General features: G+C 41.5%; 1 protein-coding gene across 1 annotated transcript in view; it reads right to left on the bottom strand.

The window, feature by feature from the left end:
• Positions 1 to 2,575: 2,575 nt before the first annotated feature.
• Mroh9 (maestro heat like repeat family member 9) overlaps positions 2,576 to 15,223 on the bottom strand; it is a 66,636-nt gene continuing 53,988 nt past the window's right edge. Inside the window, exons 20-23 of the mRNA XM_063227068.1 lie at positions 5,863 to 5,925; positions 3,989 to 4,181; positions 3,027 to 3,086; positions 2,576 to 2,849 (exon numbers count right to left, since the gene is read on the bottom strand). Coding sequence (XP_063083138.1) covers positions 3,032 to 3,086; positions 3,989 to 4,181; positions 5,863 to 5,925 — 311 coding nt within the window. The 3' untranslated portion in view covers positions 2,576 to 2,849; positions 3,027 to 3,031. The remainder of the gene's footprint in view (positions 2,850 to 3,026; positions 3,087 to 3,988; positions 4,182 to 5,862; positions 5,926 to 15,223) is intronic.

The following is a 15,223-nucleotide window of genomic DNA, read 5'->3' as shown; positions in this document are numbered from 1 at the left end:
TTTTTGCACATAGCATAGTGGGGGACTGATACGTATAAACATTGCATCTTGGTCATTTTTCCTCCACCCTCCTCTTTGTCTGCTTTCCTAGAGCTCCTGCCCATCTCTACAGAGTCCATCTGCTTGTTTCTTTTGGTGCTTTTTAAATTTTGCTCTTTATGTTAGTTTGGGTCTCTCCTATTGGAGAAAGAGCGCACTACAATCATGAGAGTGCCGCGCCCAGGTTTCTCCCGGGGTGTCTGGGAACACAATGAGCCTCGGAGTCATGAGATGCGGTGCGCAAACCAGCAAGACAGGCGGTGCGCGGGAAGCTTGCCCCGCTGGGCTGCGGGTAGAAGGAAGGAGCCCGCGGAGAAGGCGCTTCGGGAGGAGAGGCTCCCGGCACCTCTTGCCGGCTGAATCAGGGGGCCAAATGAGGAAGGTGGGTAGCTGAGAGGCAGGACCTTCCCCGACTCAACGGCTACGATTCGTGTTTACATCTCCAATATTTTATAAATCGGGTCGAGAACTTAGCTCAGCGACATACGCTCCTGCCTTGCAAGCGCGCGGTCCTGAGTTTGATCCCCGGTACCATAAATAAACAAATAAACCATCTTTGTATAATTATCACAGGAAAGCTTGCTAATATCCTGGGTCTGCTGTAGGGGACACTAATTCCATATCACAGTGAGAGAACCGCATAAGGAATCATATAAGCCTCCCAGCTAGGAAGCAGAAAGGCCAGGATTTAAACCAGTGGCTCTTCCAAGCTAGGTGCTAAGGACTGTTATAGCAGTGGTCTCTGTGTGGAGCCAGTGTTCCTCATTTGTTGCTACAAGACTATAGGACACTGTCCTGCCAGAAAGCCATCTACCAGTTGGCCTCTGTTTTATCCATGTGAACACTGTAAGGGACACAATTCACCATTTTTCATCCTGGCACCAATGTTTATTTAAACACTGCAAAAAAGTAAAATATGCTGAAAAGTAAACAAATTAAGATGCAAATCATGCATCTTTGTCCTATGCTTGGCAATCTGTAAGCCTAAACAGTGACTGTCTTTAGAATTTAGTTCTTCTTTGTCTTCCTTTTGGTGTTGGGGTTGAGCCCAGCATCTCACATATGCTAAGCATGCACTCAAACATGGACGCTTTACTCCCAGCCGTGTTTTTTTTTTTTTAATTATATGGAAACAGCCTCTTCTCCAAACGTTACCCTAATTTGAAAGAACGCACAGTCAATACCTTATTTGAAGTATACATTTGAAAACATTTAATTTATACCTGTATTTCCTAGTGTGTTGCCTTGCTTATGCTTAGCACTAAATAAATGCTTGTGTATAAATATATAAATGTCTGGCTCCTACTACTTGCCACTTGGAAATGGACAACAAGTGATTATGTAGAATAAACTGTACATAATTTTTTGAAGTTTTTTCCTTCCATGCCAAGCACAGTACTAGGTGCAATCCAATCTCAAAGACTAATACATTGACTCACAATATTGTGTTCTATAGCCCCACCTGTGAAATTTTTTTTGATAGAGACTCTGTCTGAGTTCAGGTTGATCTTAATTTACTGTGTATCTCAGGCTGGCCTTGAATTCACAGCAATCCTCCTGAATACTTGAACTCCCATTCAGCTTTCTGAATGCTTAGATTACAGGCATGTGCCACTATGCCTGGGTTCACCTGTATTCTTTTTCTTTTTTTTTTTTTTTTTTTTTTGTCTTTTTCCTTTTTATCGGTACCGGGGATCGAACTCACGACTGCCTGCTTGCAAGGCAGGTGCTTATGCCGCTGAGCTAAATCCCCAGCCCTCACCTATATTCTTGAAACACATGAATTCCTGAGCCTCATGCCCAAAGATTCTCATATAAGTGATCTAGAGTAAAGTCTGTTTATTGGTATTTTTAAAAAATCCAAATGATTGTAGTGTGCTACTCAGGGGAAAAACCTGATTCATATAAGGCAAATACAATGGTGGAGGGATTAAGCACCCTGGTTCTGGAGTCCCTGAGTACAAATACATCCATCCCTTGCCCCATCGCTAAACTCCAGCTCAGATTACTTGTCTGTCCAGTGGGCACGGGAATGATGGCTGACAGCTGAGATACTAAGCAAAACCAGTATCTGACATACAATAGCCAACCAAGTTTGATCAACTATTATTACCATGACTTTGCTTGAGGGTTGAATAGGAACACGGTTCTTTTGCCTTATAAAGCAATATATTCAGGGGTTCTGGGGAGTAGGAATTGATTATCCTTGAGGAGCTCATTATTTAACCTGATTCACTAGGCAGCCTGCTAGTTTAGTAGCTGGAAATGGAAATTTGCCCAGATTTTGAATGGTGAGCCTGAAACTTCTAAGAAATATAAAATGACATGGGGTAAGGGATAAATGAAAAGGATACATTATTTCAGTGTTTCCACTAAATAGCACTTAAAAATAAGTGAAACATTTTATTAAAGTATGAGAAGAATATGTTGTTAGTACTTTACTAATTTGGCAAATATTCATCAAGCATACATTAGATGTCAGGCACCTAATTAGGCATTAGTTCCAAAGTATACAACTAAGTATAAAATATGACAGTTGCTTTCAAGAAACTTTATTTCTGTGGATCAGATGGAAAATAACTCATTTTATTGCAGTCTGATAAATGTAATGAAAGGTACAGTCACAGGGCATTAAGACAAATCATAGGAGCAACATCTGCCCAACCTGAAGCAAGAAGGTATGAAAGTCTATCCCAGATACTGTGTGCATGGGCCTATCAGAGAAGCAGAACCAAGGCCCCGAATTCATGCAGCTGGGGGAGCTGAGCCAGTAGTCTCTGCAGGTTATCATCCTCATTTGACTCTGGAGCCTGAAATCAGCGAGGCAGGCAGTGGGCGGGGAGGTATGTGTGAAGTGGAGGAAGGAAGGACAAGGGACATCCCATGAGCACAAGAGTGTGCGGAGGTTTCTGCCTCCACCACAGAGGCTCATCACACGGGGTTCCTGGGGGAGGAGGCGGCATCCTTTCCCACGGAAGTCAACCCACCTGGCTCAGTAGTCAGAAGCTACAGAGGACAGGAGTGACTGCTGATCCTCTGTCTCGTCTCTATTTCATTTGTGAAGAAATAAAGGAGAAATAAAAAGCCACATGAACTGCAAGTTGACACATTACAGAAACACCACATCATAATGGGCTTGAAAAGGGGCATTCAGCTCCCAGTGAGATGGAGATGACACACTGCTTGTCTCTGGATTGCCCACCCTTATCTAGGGTGGAAACCTTGTCTATCTCACCCAAACATCCTCACTGTCTCGAACACATGTGGCTCGTAGAAGGTGCTTGGTACAGGCTTACTGAGCCAGTTTTCAAGAGCCCCTCACCCAAACTGTGCTGATAGAGTTGGCTATAAGCCATATTTGTGGACTCTATATCTATGGATTCAACCAACCATGAATGGAAAAAATTAGAATACATGTGTCTGTACACTAAATTTGTATACATTTTGGTCATATAATGGTTACTCATATCACATGCACATTGTATTAGGCATTATGAATAATCTAATACATAAAATATATGGGAAGATATATGTATATTATGTGTAAATACTGTGCCATTTTGCATAAGGGACTTGAAGGGTCCCAGGTTTTGGATCTGTTGGAGTCCCAGAACTTAATCTCCCCTAGTCCTGAGCAATGACTTAGGTCATTTCAGTTGACTTAGTGGGGTTGAATGATGTAGAGTTTCTGCTCATTACCAGACACCAGAGAGGCACCAGAGTTTTTAGTAGCTGGATTTATACATTTTAATAGAGAATTTGAAAGTTCATAGTAGGCCAGGGATTTAGCTCAATGACCTAAGTGCCTGCCTGGCAAGCACGAGGTCAGGAGTTCGATCTCCAGTATCAAAAAACCAAACTAAACTAAACTAAGCTAAACTAAAAGGTCATTCCATCTTTTAGAAAAGCATCTACAAAGAGACTCAGGTTGTCAAGATGGGAAACTTACACGGTCAACTGCATGTTATTCCAGTTATAAAGAAGCTTCAATTCCTTGCTGTAAGTGAACTTAAAGAATCTCTGGATAGCAAGTTTAATAGCCGTGGATCTTGATCTACTGGCTATTTGCTTTAAAACTTCGTGGGTTATTTTTGCCAACTTCTGAATCATATGGTCTTCATCCAAGAGCATTCGTTCAATAGCTGTGACAGTAGAGAGGCCCTTAGCTGGAGGTGGATCTGCCTCAGAGTCCCAGAAGATCTTGCTCCAAGCAGCCCCATCACAGAGTCCTCCCTGCCACCTCCCTCTCTCACTATCCCTGCTGATTTCTTTATTTTGATGAAAGGCATCCCATTAAAAGAAAGGAAGTATTCACTGAACATTTACCCAGTACCTCTTACGTGCTGAGCATTATCCTCAGTAGCATAAACATATATTCATAAAAACATTTACAAACATACACACATTTTGGTCATAATAATAAAAAGTTGGAACTGGTCTTCTTATCAACAGAAAACTGCTTAAAAATTAACATTATAGTTGGATGTGATGATGGTTTCCTGTAACCCCAGCATCCTGGAAGGCTGAGGCACAAAGATTGCATGTTTGAGCCCAGCCTGGGCAATTTAGTGAGACCTTGTCTCAAAAAAAAAATTATATATATATATATGGAAGGGTTGGGGATTAGCTCAGGATGAAGGCACTGGGTTCAATCCTCGTTATGAAATGAAATAGTACACACTTTTTTTTTAATATAATGAGATAGATACAGTCCTTGGCATAGAAAGATATTTATGACATATGAGGAGGTGAAAAAGTTATGAAATGGTGATGATCATTTAAAAAGACAAATATGGCCAGGCGTGGTGGTGTATACCTGTAATCCCAGCACTTGAGAGGCTGAGGCAGTAGGACTGCCATAAGTTTGAGGCTAGCCTGGGCTACATAGTGAGTTCAGATTCGGCCTGAACTACATACGAGACCGTATTTATATGATAAATATGTAGTAGCCTCTATTCTTTTGAAAAATCTGAGATAATACAATGCTAGTATCATATCCAAATAATGGGCCATGAAAAATTATTTTATTTCTTCATGAGAGAAATAGAGAAGATAAAGAGGGCATTTAGAAAAGAAAAAGGAGAAAGAACAGGAGGAAGAGAAGAAAAGGCAAAAAAAAAAAAATCTTGGAAAACTGTAGCTCTCAGGGTCTGACAGGCAGTGAATGCCAGTGAACGAATGGGAGCAGCAGGAAGCAGGCGCTGACCGGCGGCGCAGGCTTGAAGGCATCTGCCTTTGGAGGAAGATGCTGACGTGGAGAAGGCGAGGCAGGAGGTGGGGAGGGAATCTACGGAGTCTTTACCTCCAGCGCCCTCTTGCTGTGAACCCAAACTGCTCAGCAAAAGTCTAGTTAAGCGGAAAAAACAAACAAACACCCCCCACCACCACCAGAAGGGAGTAAGGCACCCTATTTTTCATCTCATTTTTTGGAATTCTGTTTTTTTTTGTTTGGTTGTTTTTTGTTTTTGAGCAAGGTCTCACAATTCAGGCTGGCCTTGAGCTCACTATGTAGCCCAGGCTGGCCTCGAACTCACTGTGATCCCCCTGCCTCAGCCTGAGTGCTGGGATTACAAGTGTGTGCCACCACACCTGGCTCTCTTCTCGGAATTCTGACTCTGCTGAGATAGTGAACAAAGGGAGGGAAGGAGGGAGAGAGGGAGGGAGGGAGGGAGGGAGGGAGAGAGAGAGAGAGAGAGAGAGAGACAGAGAGACAGAGAGAGACAGAGAGACAGAGAACCCTAAAATCCAAACATCTTCCTAGAATATTACCCTTCTTCAATTCCCTCCTCTGCATAAAGATTTTATTATAACTTTGAGACTTACCTTCAGCCATAACTTCAATTTCATTTTTGAATAATAAATGTCCACCTAATTGTGCCAAGTAACCTGTATACAAAGTAAAACTAAAGTTACTACAAAACATAGCATGAAAATATGTTCACATAAACCCTCTCTCTCTCTCAGAGGCGGGTTCTTCAGTGGCAGAGCTAAGCAGGCTTTTCTGGAGAACGTGCCTCTGCACAGTCTTGCAACATACACACGAGCACAGACGGAAGGTGGTTTGGAGTATGCTTATCTTGGCTGGCACACAGAGTCTTGCCAGGTGTGGGTAAATTATCTGGTCTAATCACAATCTGGTCTAATCTGGGGTATGAGACGTGTCAGAATTTAGGGAGGATGCGGGTAGATCTTGTTACAGAGTAATGTGAAAGGACTCAGCTCTTTATGAATAATGTCAGGGGGTTGGTGCCAACCTTAGGAAGCCAGCAGGGGGGAAAATTTATCAGAAGGGTCACAACATACATCTGGACAAGGCTAGGATTTACTGCTTAAGATAATAGTTACATTTTTCTTCAAGGGAGGAAATCCATTTAATAACTTTCAAAGGTGCATTCAGTGATTAATAAACTTTGAGACATCCCTGTAATCCCAGCACCTGTGAAGCTGAGGCAGGAGGATCATTGTAAGTTCAAGACCAGCCTGGGCTACAAGGTGAGCTCAAGGCCAGCCTGAGCTGCATAGCGAGACCCTGTCTCAAAAAGACCAAACAAAACAAAACAAAACAAAACAAAAAAAACCCTCAAAAACAAAACAATCCCCCACAAAAAAACAAAAACAAAAAACACCACAAAAACAAACACCCCCCCAAAGACCCAAACTGAGAAATTCTACATTCCTCTTCTCAACTAGCTAGTCTGCTTCAGCTTCACCAATTCACACACCTGAATGGGGAGTGGGTACCCCCAGGCAGAGATGAGCTAAACTCATTGGGAACAAGGCTCCAAGTGCTGACTCACACTCACACCATGGACAGGTGACCAGGGAGGAGACACACAGGTGGAGTGTCCTCAGCAGCAGGGAGAAGCAAGCTGTCCAGGAGAAGGGTCAGACTGGACTCTCAGGCTGTAACTATTGGGGTCATGAGAGAAAGTGGATCATTCCCTCTACCACATAAGGCTAAGTCAAACTCAAGGTTAAGTCATTCCTGCATAGGCTCCTACACCCTCAAGATGTGGCACAGAGCAGGTGCTGGACAAAGGACTTGTCACCAGGGATGGGCCCAAAGTCCTGCAGGTAAAAAGGTTGCTGTCCAGTGCTGTCCTGGCTGCTCGTGCTGTCCTAATGGAGGATTCTCAGGAACATCATAGGATCTGGCCCAGCCTTCTGCCCTTGGCCCTGGTTTGCCCTGGAAGTGAAGTGGGGGTTACGGATTGCACAGATCCCTAGGAGGGAACTCACAGCCAGGATCAGAATCCTGCCAGTTGTCCCCCTGCAGACCCACAGTAAGGCAAGCAGGCAGCAAAGGTTCAGATGGGAGAAGTACACGTGGGAGAACGGCCCAGCCTAACCATGCAGGAAGAGGGCAGCGTCCTGGCTTCCCACGCTGCAGCGATGACCGCATCAGGAGTCTCTGCCCCTCGGATTCATCTATAACCTTCTTGGCCCTGCTCTGGGACACTTCTGTGTGGACAGTGTCAAGAGTGGAAGGGAGAGAAAAGGGGTCAGGGACGTGTGTGGGGTCGCTGCAGCCTGGCTCCTTCCCTGTTCCTAAGGTCACTTCCTCCCTCTAGACTGTTTCTCTAATCACCTCCCTTAGGGGTCTGTTTCTACCTGAGGGTACCTGCTCTGCCCTTGGGGTCCCCTCCTCTGCTCCCATCTTTGTGAGTTGCCCTGTATTAATTAAGCCTTCCTTAAATTCAAACAAAACACACTTTCTAATCACCGCAGGAACTTTTTTTATAAGCATAATATTACCAACAACAACAAAAAAAACTGACGAAAAAATTAGACAAAATACCCCAAATTAATTCTACTCAACTTGTGTTTTTCAAAATCAGAAATGAACTCCAAACAAATGTCACAGATGTCCAGGAGGTCAGCAAGTAACCCCAGTGGGAGGAAAAGCACAGACTGGCCGGCATGGAGGGGCAGTTCCACCTACTTGCAGATCGGAGGGTCACCCTCTTGCCAGCAGGTGTAAGTGTGGGTTCAGAGTAGTGCAAGTCCCATTTATATCCTCCCAAAATAAATAACTGAGACCCCAGATACTAGATGTAAGCTCTCAAATTTTAAATGTTGACAATTGCTATGTTCTGTTAATTGTCACTCCAATATCACTGCTTCTTTTGGCCCATGTGAAAAACCATACTTTCAAGCAACTCCAGGACAAATGGTGATACTGGGTCTGAAAGATAAATCACTTTTTGGGACTTCAAAGAGAGCTTCATAAAGCCCAATTAGAAAACATACAATTTTGCCTTTACTCTTTGTTTTGGTCTTTTGGTAATGGGGATTGAACTCAAGGCCTTTGCACTGAGCTACGTCCCTAGCCTTTTACTTTTTACATAGTTAGAGACAGGGTCTCATTAAGTCGTCCAGGTTAACTCATGATCCTCCTGCCTCAGCTTCCCAGAATGCTGAGAGTACTGCCCTTTGCTTTTTATTTCCTTTCTTTCTAAAGAAAAAACGAATGAGTGTAACAGCCACAGGCTCAGGACAGATGGCTCTGCGCAGCTGGGCAGTGTGCACGTCCATTGATGCTGCATTTCTCATATGTGCAGTGTGTCTGAGGATAATGTAGCAATTCCTCGAGAGGAAATTGCTGAGTCAAAAACACGCATTTCACATTTGGATGCATGTGACCAAACTGTGCCTCTTATGAAGAGCAACAATTGAGAGTGTCACCATTAATGCAATTGTCCTCTTCCTGCAACCTGATCAGCACTGTACAGTGTAAATCTTTTGATGTTCATCAACTGCATGGACAGAAACATTTCATCTTTTTTAAAAGTACATTTACTTGGATAAATATGTATTAAACACCTTTTTTTTAAAAAAAGACTAAGTCTTGCTGTGTAATTCAGGCTAACTTTGGACTCACTAGGTAGCCTAGGCTGGCTTCGAATTTGCAGCAATCCCTCTGCCTCAACCTTACAAATGCTGGGATTAGAGACCTGTGCCATCACACCTTGCCTAAGCAGATACTTTGTGCCAGGCTCCTCGCTGCAAGCTGTAGCATTAGTATCTGCTCAGAAGTTCAACCCAAGGTAGGGAACATGGCCACAACTGAACAAATGTGATGAAAGCGTGTGAGGGATGCAGGTGCCTCCCTCACCAGAAGAGGCGCTGCCAGAAACATCTTCTTTCTGTAAATCTCCACTATGTTTGCTTTAGTTAAGGCATCTTAGGGTTTACCATGAGAGAAGTTGTTCTCTCCATGGACTGCAGCCTGCCTGACAGTGTTGAAACACTCTTGAGTGTTATTCAAAGAAAGGAGTGGAGGAAATACTACATGTGGTGCACTCCTTTAATCCCAGCATTTGGGAGCCTGAGGCAGGAGGAGCTGTGAATTCGAGGGCAGCCCTGAACTACCAAATGAGACTGGGTCTCAAAAGCAAAAACAAAAAACAGCTAGGCACATCCTAAGAATGATACAAACCTCCCTGCCCTGATTGTATACGCCTTTTAAGATCCACCTAGATCTAGATTCCTGAGTCACAACCTGAGTCAGTTATGTACTCCCCCGCCAGAGAAGCAAGAGATTTCTGTACCCGAGAGGAGTGAGCAGAGGTACGGATGGTCTGGAAGCTCCACAGGCGGCGCAGCTCTTTGCAAAAGCCAAGCATCTCCCAGCGGGGTCTCCCAGCCGCAGGTTCCAGGCTGGCGGGGAGGGCGCGGAGGGCAGCTCCCGGTCCCTCCTGCAGGCGGCGCTGTGTGTGGGGTCTCCTCGCCGCGCGGTGTGTCCTCAGCCCTCGCCCGGCCCGGCCAGGATCCGAGCGCATCCTGGAGCAGCCGACTTCTCAGAGACAGATTCCTTTAGTGTTATTTCCCATCTTCCAAGCCTCTTCCCTACGGCGCGACCTCCCTGGGAAATCGTGACTCGTCAGGCAGTTTCTTGTACCTCCTGGACTTCTCTGTAGACCTGTTCGGCGGCAGCTCAGGGGAAAACCCAGGCCACTCCCCGCTGGCCCTGCGGTGGCCGCGGTGCTCAGCTGCCTGCGGCCGCGGGGAGCAAAGACCCAGTGGCTGTGCGGTGGCTTCGCAGAGGTGCGAGCTCCGAGCCAAAGGAGGCCAGGCAGGAACGCTGCAGCGTTTTAATTTGCATCGCTTTTTACGTGAAGTAGCGAAAATTCTATATTTAAGAAACAAATATTTTTTTCATGTTTTGCACTTTTCTTCTGGGTTGATCACTGTGTTGCATATTTGTAAGGATTCTTTAGGTGATGAGAATTCAGCCTTCTATTAGTGATAAGTGTAGATATTTCAACTCAGTTTGGTTTTTAACTTTGTTTATAGGTGTTTTACCTTCAAAAATGTTTTATTTTTACATGGATGTCAGTCTTTCTTTTATGGTACTGGATTTTTATTTTATCTATAAAGGTCTTTTCTATTTCATGATTATAAGATAAAATTTCCACGTTATTTTATTGATAATTATGGTTTCATTTTTTTAGCATTTGAATCTTTGAACATTTGGAATTTACCTTATGTGAGGAGTTTTTTAAAAAGGGAATAACTTTTAATAAAAAATTCCAGATGCCTTCCTCAGTATCCCTGTACTGTTTAAAGAGGATTCCATATTTTCAGCGTTGCTAGTTAAAAGCCCAAGATTTACTTTCTAAACCATTGCATATCTTAGAGGTGACTTCTAGATGTTTCCTTCCATATATCTCTGTTCATTCCATGCGATTTTAATTACTGTAGCTATGCTATATCTAATAGGGACAGTCCTCACTCGTCCTTTTTGGTTAGAATTGGCACACAGACTGCAGCAAATCGTCATGAAGACTGTACACCATGATCCAGTGAGATTCATCCCAGGGACGCAGGGATGGTTCACCATGGTTAGAATGTCCAGTATTCTTGCATGGTAACTTTTCCACATTAACTTTACGATCAATGTGTCGATTTGAAAAACAAATCATATTGATAAAAAATCATATTGCATATATAGATTTAAGAACAACTTGTTGTCGTTTCAAGTCTGTCTTTACCAGAATACTTTATAGCATTGTCTTTGTTCAGACTTGTGTCCTTCAGTACTATTTGCAAATTTTCTTTGTAGATAATGTTGCCTACATTTCAAAGCTTATTTTATCTTTCCTCCTCCCTTCTGTCCATCCTTCTTTCCTTCCCTCTCTCATATTCATGCCTCCCTCTGCCGAGGGCCTCCCTCCCTCCCTGCCTGCCTTTCTTCCTTCCTATCTCTTTCCTCATTCTCTTTCCTTCTTTTTTATCTAACTGGAATTTCTTCTCTTGTATATTTTCTAATGGCTCAGTTATTTTTTGTAAAAGGAAATCATTGTTAGAAATTTGAAACACGTATTTTAAATTAAAACTGTATGCACAAAACAGTGCACATAATAGAAGTGTATTTTAAAGAATTATGTTAAATTGAACACTCATATTCCCTGGATGGATTTCAGATTTGAAAATACTGGAGCCTTGGCATCTTCTGTGTGTTCTTCCACAAACACAGTTTTTTTCTACTTCCTTCCAGGTGAGTTATGTTGAATTTGTGTGGACAGTGTCCTTGCTTTTCCATATAGTTTTCAGGCAAATTAATATAAATTTCCAAATAATGTACTTTTGGTTGTGGTTACTTTGACTTATACTTAAATGGTTATATTCTGCATTACTCAAAATTTGATTTTTGTTATTTATCTATTTTGGTGAATAGAGCTACAGTGGTTTTTTTTTTTTTTTTTAAAAATAAACTTGTTACCTAATGTTTCACTTGGGACCATACAAAAATTATTCATCTGCTGTACTTGTAATGGGCATTTTGTTTCAAATTATCTGTCATTACAAATTATAACAAGTTTTGTTTTACGTGTCTCTGCAAGAGCTTCTCTACAGTATATACTTTAAAATTTCTGAGTCACAGGAATATTATGCTCAATGTCAGTTTAGAAAATTATATAAAATTATTTCCAAATGTTTGTGTCATTTTTTTTTAAACTAGGACTCAAACTCTGGACCTTGCGCCTGCCAGGCAGGCACTTGCGCTGCTGAACTAAATCCCTGGCTCCTGTATCATTTTCTACTACCACTATGGTTAACATTCCATATCTTTTTTGGTCCTTGTTTTAAGTACATGTGGACATAATTTTAATTAATTAAAATCTAGGGATCTCCTTGAAATAAAATGAATTTGGAAAAAAGATCTTGAGATCACATACATAAAGTACATATTCGATAAATTTACAGTTCTTAGAATGTTCAGATATTAACCACGGCTAAAGTACAGACACAAAATATTACCAGTAACCCAGAAATCCCCTCTGAGGCATCCTGCCCATCTCTCCACAAATGTGAATAACCTCTACCTTGAGTAGTAATACCACTCATTAGTTCTACTATTTTTGTATTTTATGTCCATAGAATCATACAACATACACAGTTTTTGGATTTTGTTTTTGTCTTGGTACTGGGAATCAAACTCATAACCTCGTGCTTGCCAGGCAGGCCCCTGTGCTGCTGAGCTAAACCTCCGCTGGGTAAGTGGCTTGCTTGTTCAACAATTGTCTGTAAGGCTCATTCACATCAGTGCCAAGTGTTTGTAAGTTTTTCTCCTTCACTGCTGTAGGGTTCTTCACCGTGTGAGCCTATTACATACAATATAGTCATCTAATTGTTATCTGCAGGGTTGAAGTATGATTAACAGTGGTACTTTGCATATTATGGTATGTAGTCTTTGTGAACACACATTTCTGTTAGCTTTCATGCAAAATTCCTGAGGCACGATATGTGTGTATCAGCTCTAACAGATACAGTTGTTTTCCAGAGTGGCTTTTGATTTTCACTTTTAACACATGTAAGAGAGTTCTGATTGCCCCAAATCTTTGATAACACTTAGTGCTGTCAGTGTCTATTCTAGAATTCTGTTGAATTCATAATGGTTTTACTTTACCTTTTCATAGTAACTGATGGAGTCAAATACCTCTTAAAATGTTTATTGGCCTTTTGGATATCCTTTTCTGAGATATGTCATGCCAGCCACCACCCTTTTTTTTTTTAAAAACTGGGTGATCTTATTAATTTGCATAAATTCTTTATTCTGATATGATTCTTTGTCAAGATACACAAGATACGAGTATCTTCTTCCATTTGGTAGTTACTTTCCATTGTTTGATAAAGTTCAATTTTATTTTATATATTTATTTTTTTTTGGGTACTGGGGATCAAACTCACAACCTTGTGCTTGCCAGGCAGCCACTTATGCCGCTGACCTAAATCTCCAGCCCTGGGTTAGGGGTTTAGCTCTGCGGCATAATGCCTGCTTGGCAACACAAGATTATGAGTTCGATTCCTGGCACCAAAAAAAAAAAAAAACAAAAACAAAAAAACAAACAAACAAACAAAAAAAAAACGAAAAAGCCCCTCCATCTTCAATGTAACTTTTTTTTGATACTGGGGATCAAACTCATGACCTTGTGCTTGCCAGGTAGGTACTTTACTTATGCCACTGAGCTAAATCCCCAGCCCCAAGGTTCAATTTTAAACTTTGTTTTTCTTGTCTTCCATTTAAAGAATCGTGCCCTTTTCTTGGTTGTTTAATAGGGTATTCCTGCTTTAATTTGCATGCCTTTGATGATAAATGTTGCTAAACATCTTTTCATATGGTTATTTGTTCTTGTGTCTGTTCTATGAAATCCTCTTAAAGGTTTTTATTTTCATACATTTTATGCTTTTAATTTTTTAGTGTATTGGATTTTTATCCTTTTCTTGAGTTCTTGTATTTAATATGCTTTGAATATTAATGTTATAGTGGCTTATGTTACAAATATTTACCCTAGCTTATTGCTTTTCATGTTTTTAAAAAATATTTTGCCTACTTTTGGTTATAAAGATATCATCCTATGTTTTCTAAACATTTTAAATATTTGTGCTTTATATTACATTGCTATTCCTGGAGTTAACTTTTGAGTAGACTCTCAGGAATCTATGCATGTGGGCATGCATGTGTGTGTGTGTGTGTGTGGTGCTCATGTGTGTTCCTAGTTCTGGCAACTTTTTATTAGCCAGTCCATTTTCTTTTTTTTGTCTTTTAGAGACAAGATTTCGCCTCCTGAGTGCTAGGATTACAGATGTGTACCAACATGCTCAGCTAAGTCTGTCCCCCCCCCCCCACTGGGGCTTAAACTCGTGACCTCATGCTTGCCAAGCAGGCGCTTATGCTGCTGAGCTAAATCCTTGGCCCTAAAGTCTGTCATTTTTTGATCTGACAGATCCCTTTAGTTCTGATTATACTTTACATATATGGGCGGGTTTGTTTCTAGGCCTATACTTTTCCACAGGTCTGCTTGTCTTTCCTTGAGTAACAGACTGTCTAAAATTCTGTAGCTAGATATTAAATTTTTATATGTGGTGGAATTAGTAGCTACTTTCCCATTCTCCCCCAAGGATATCTCCTCCTGCCCTTGCCTGGTGAACGCCTTGATAATCATTAAGTGCTGCCCCCTGCTGAAGGCAAGATGGCAGTGGGGCTTCAGGTGTGGAGGCCACCAGGCAGAGAGAAAAGCACAAATCAAAACAAAAAACCAAAATGGAGAATAGGCTGCGTCTTACATTTAAGTACCCACATGTCTTTTTATAATAGTTCATTCATTTACTCTTTTTTTTTTTTTTTAAATTTTTTTTTTGTCTTTTTCGTTTTTATCGGTACCAGGGATCGAACTCATGACTGCCTGCTTGCAAGGCAGGTGCTTATGCCACTGAGCTAAATCCCCAGCCCCCATTCATTTACTCTTTAACTGGATGAATTCTATCCTTTAATAATTTCTTTACCAAGGAATCGTATTTTTTTGAGCTCTTACGTTTTTGAAAATATTTTTATAGTCTCTTCATAGTTGGCTATAATTTTGCTGAATTGTGACCCTAAGTCACAATTTTCTCTCCAGTCACGATTTTGTTGACCCTGTTTTATTTTATTCTACATTGAATATTCAATTGGAGTCTAGTGCCAAACTTACTTTTTAAAATTTATAGTTACCTACTTCACTACCAAGATGCTCAAAACAATTAGGAAATGCCTTATGTTTCCTTCTGTATAAATGATCTGTAAAAAATCATTTTTCATCTCAATTTATGGCTTTTCTCATTTGTGACATTATATCTTTGAGTACTTTCTAGTTGTAATTATTTCTCTTCTTCAGCAGTTGTATCGTTGATGCCCGTTCTC

The sequence above is a fragment of the Cavia porcellus genome, unplaced genomic scaffold (genome assembly GCF_034190915.1).
Source record: "Cavia porcellus strain 051 isolate PalLab524CR breed Dunkin Hartley unplaced genomic scaffold, mCavPor4.1 scaffold_16, whole genome shotgun sequence".
NCBI classification, from domain to species: Eukaryota; Metazoa; Chordata; class Mammalia; order Rodentia; family Caviidae; genus Cavia; species Cavia porcellus.
The sequence above is the reverse complement of the archived record's forward strand: the minus strand, read 5'-3'. Positions and strand labels throughout refer to the sequence as shown.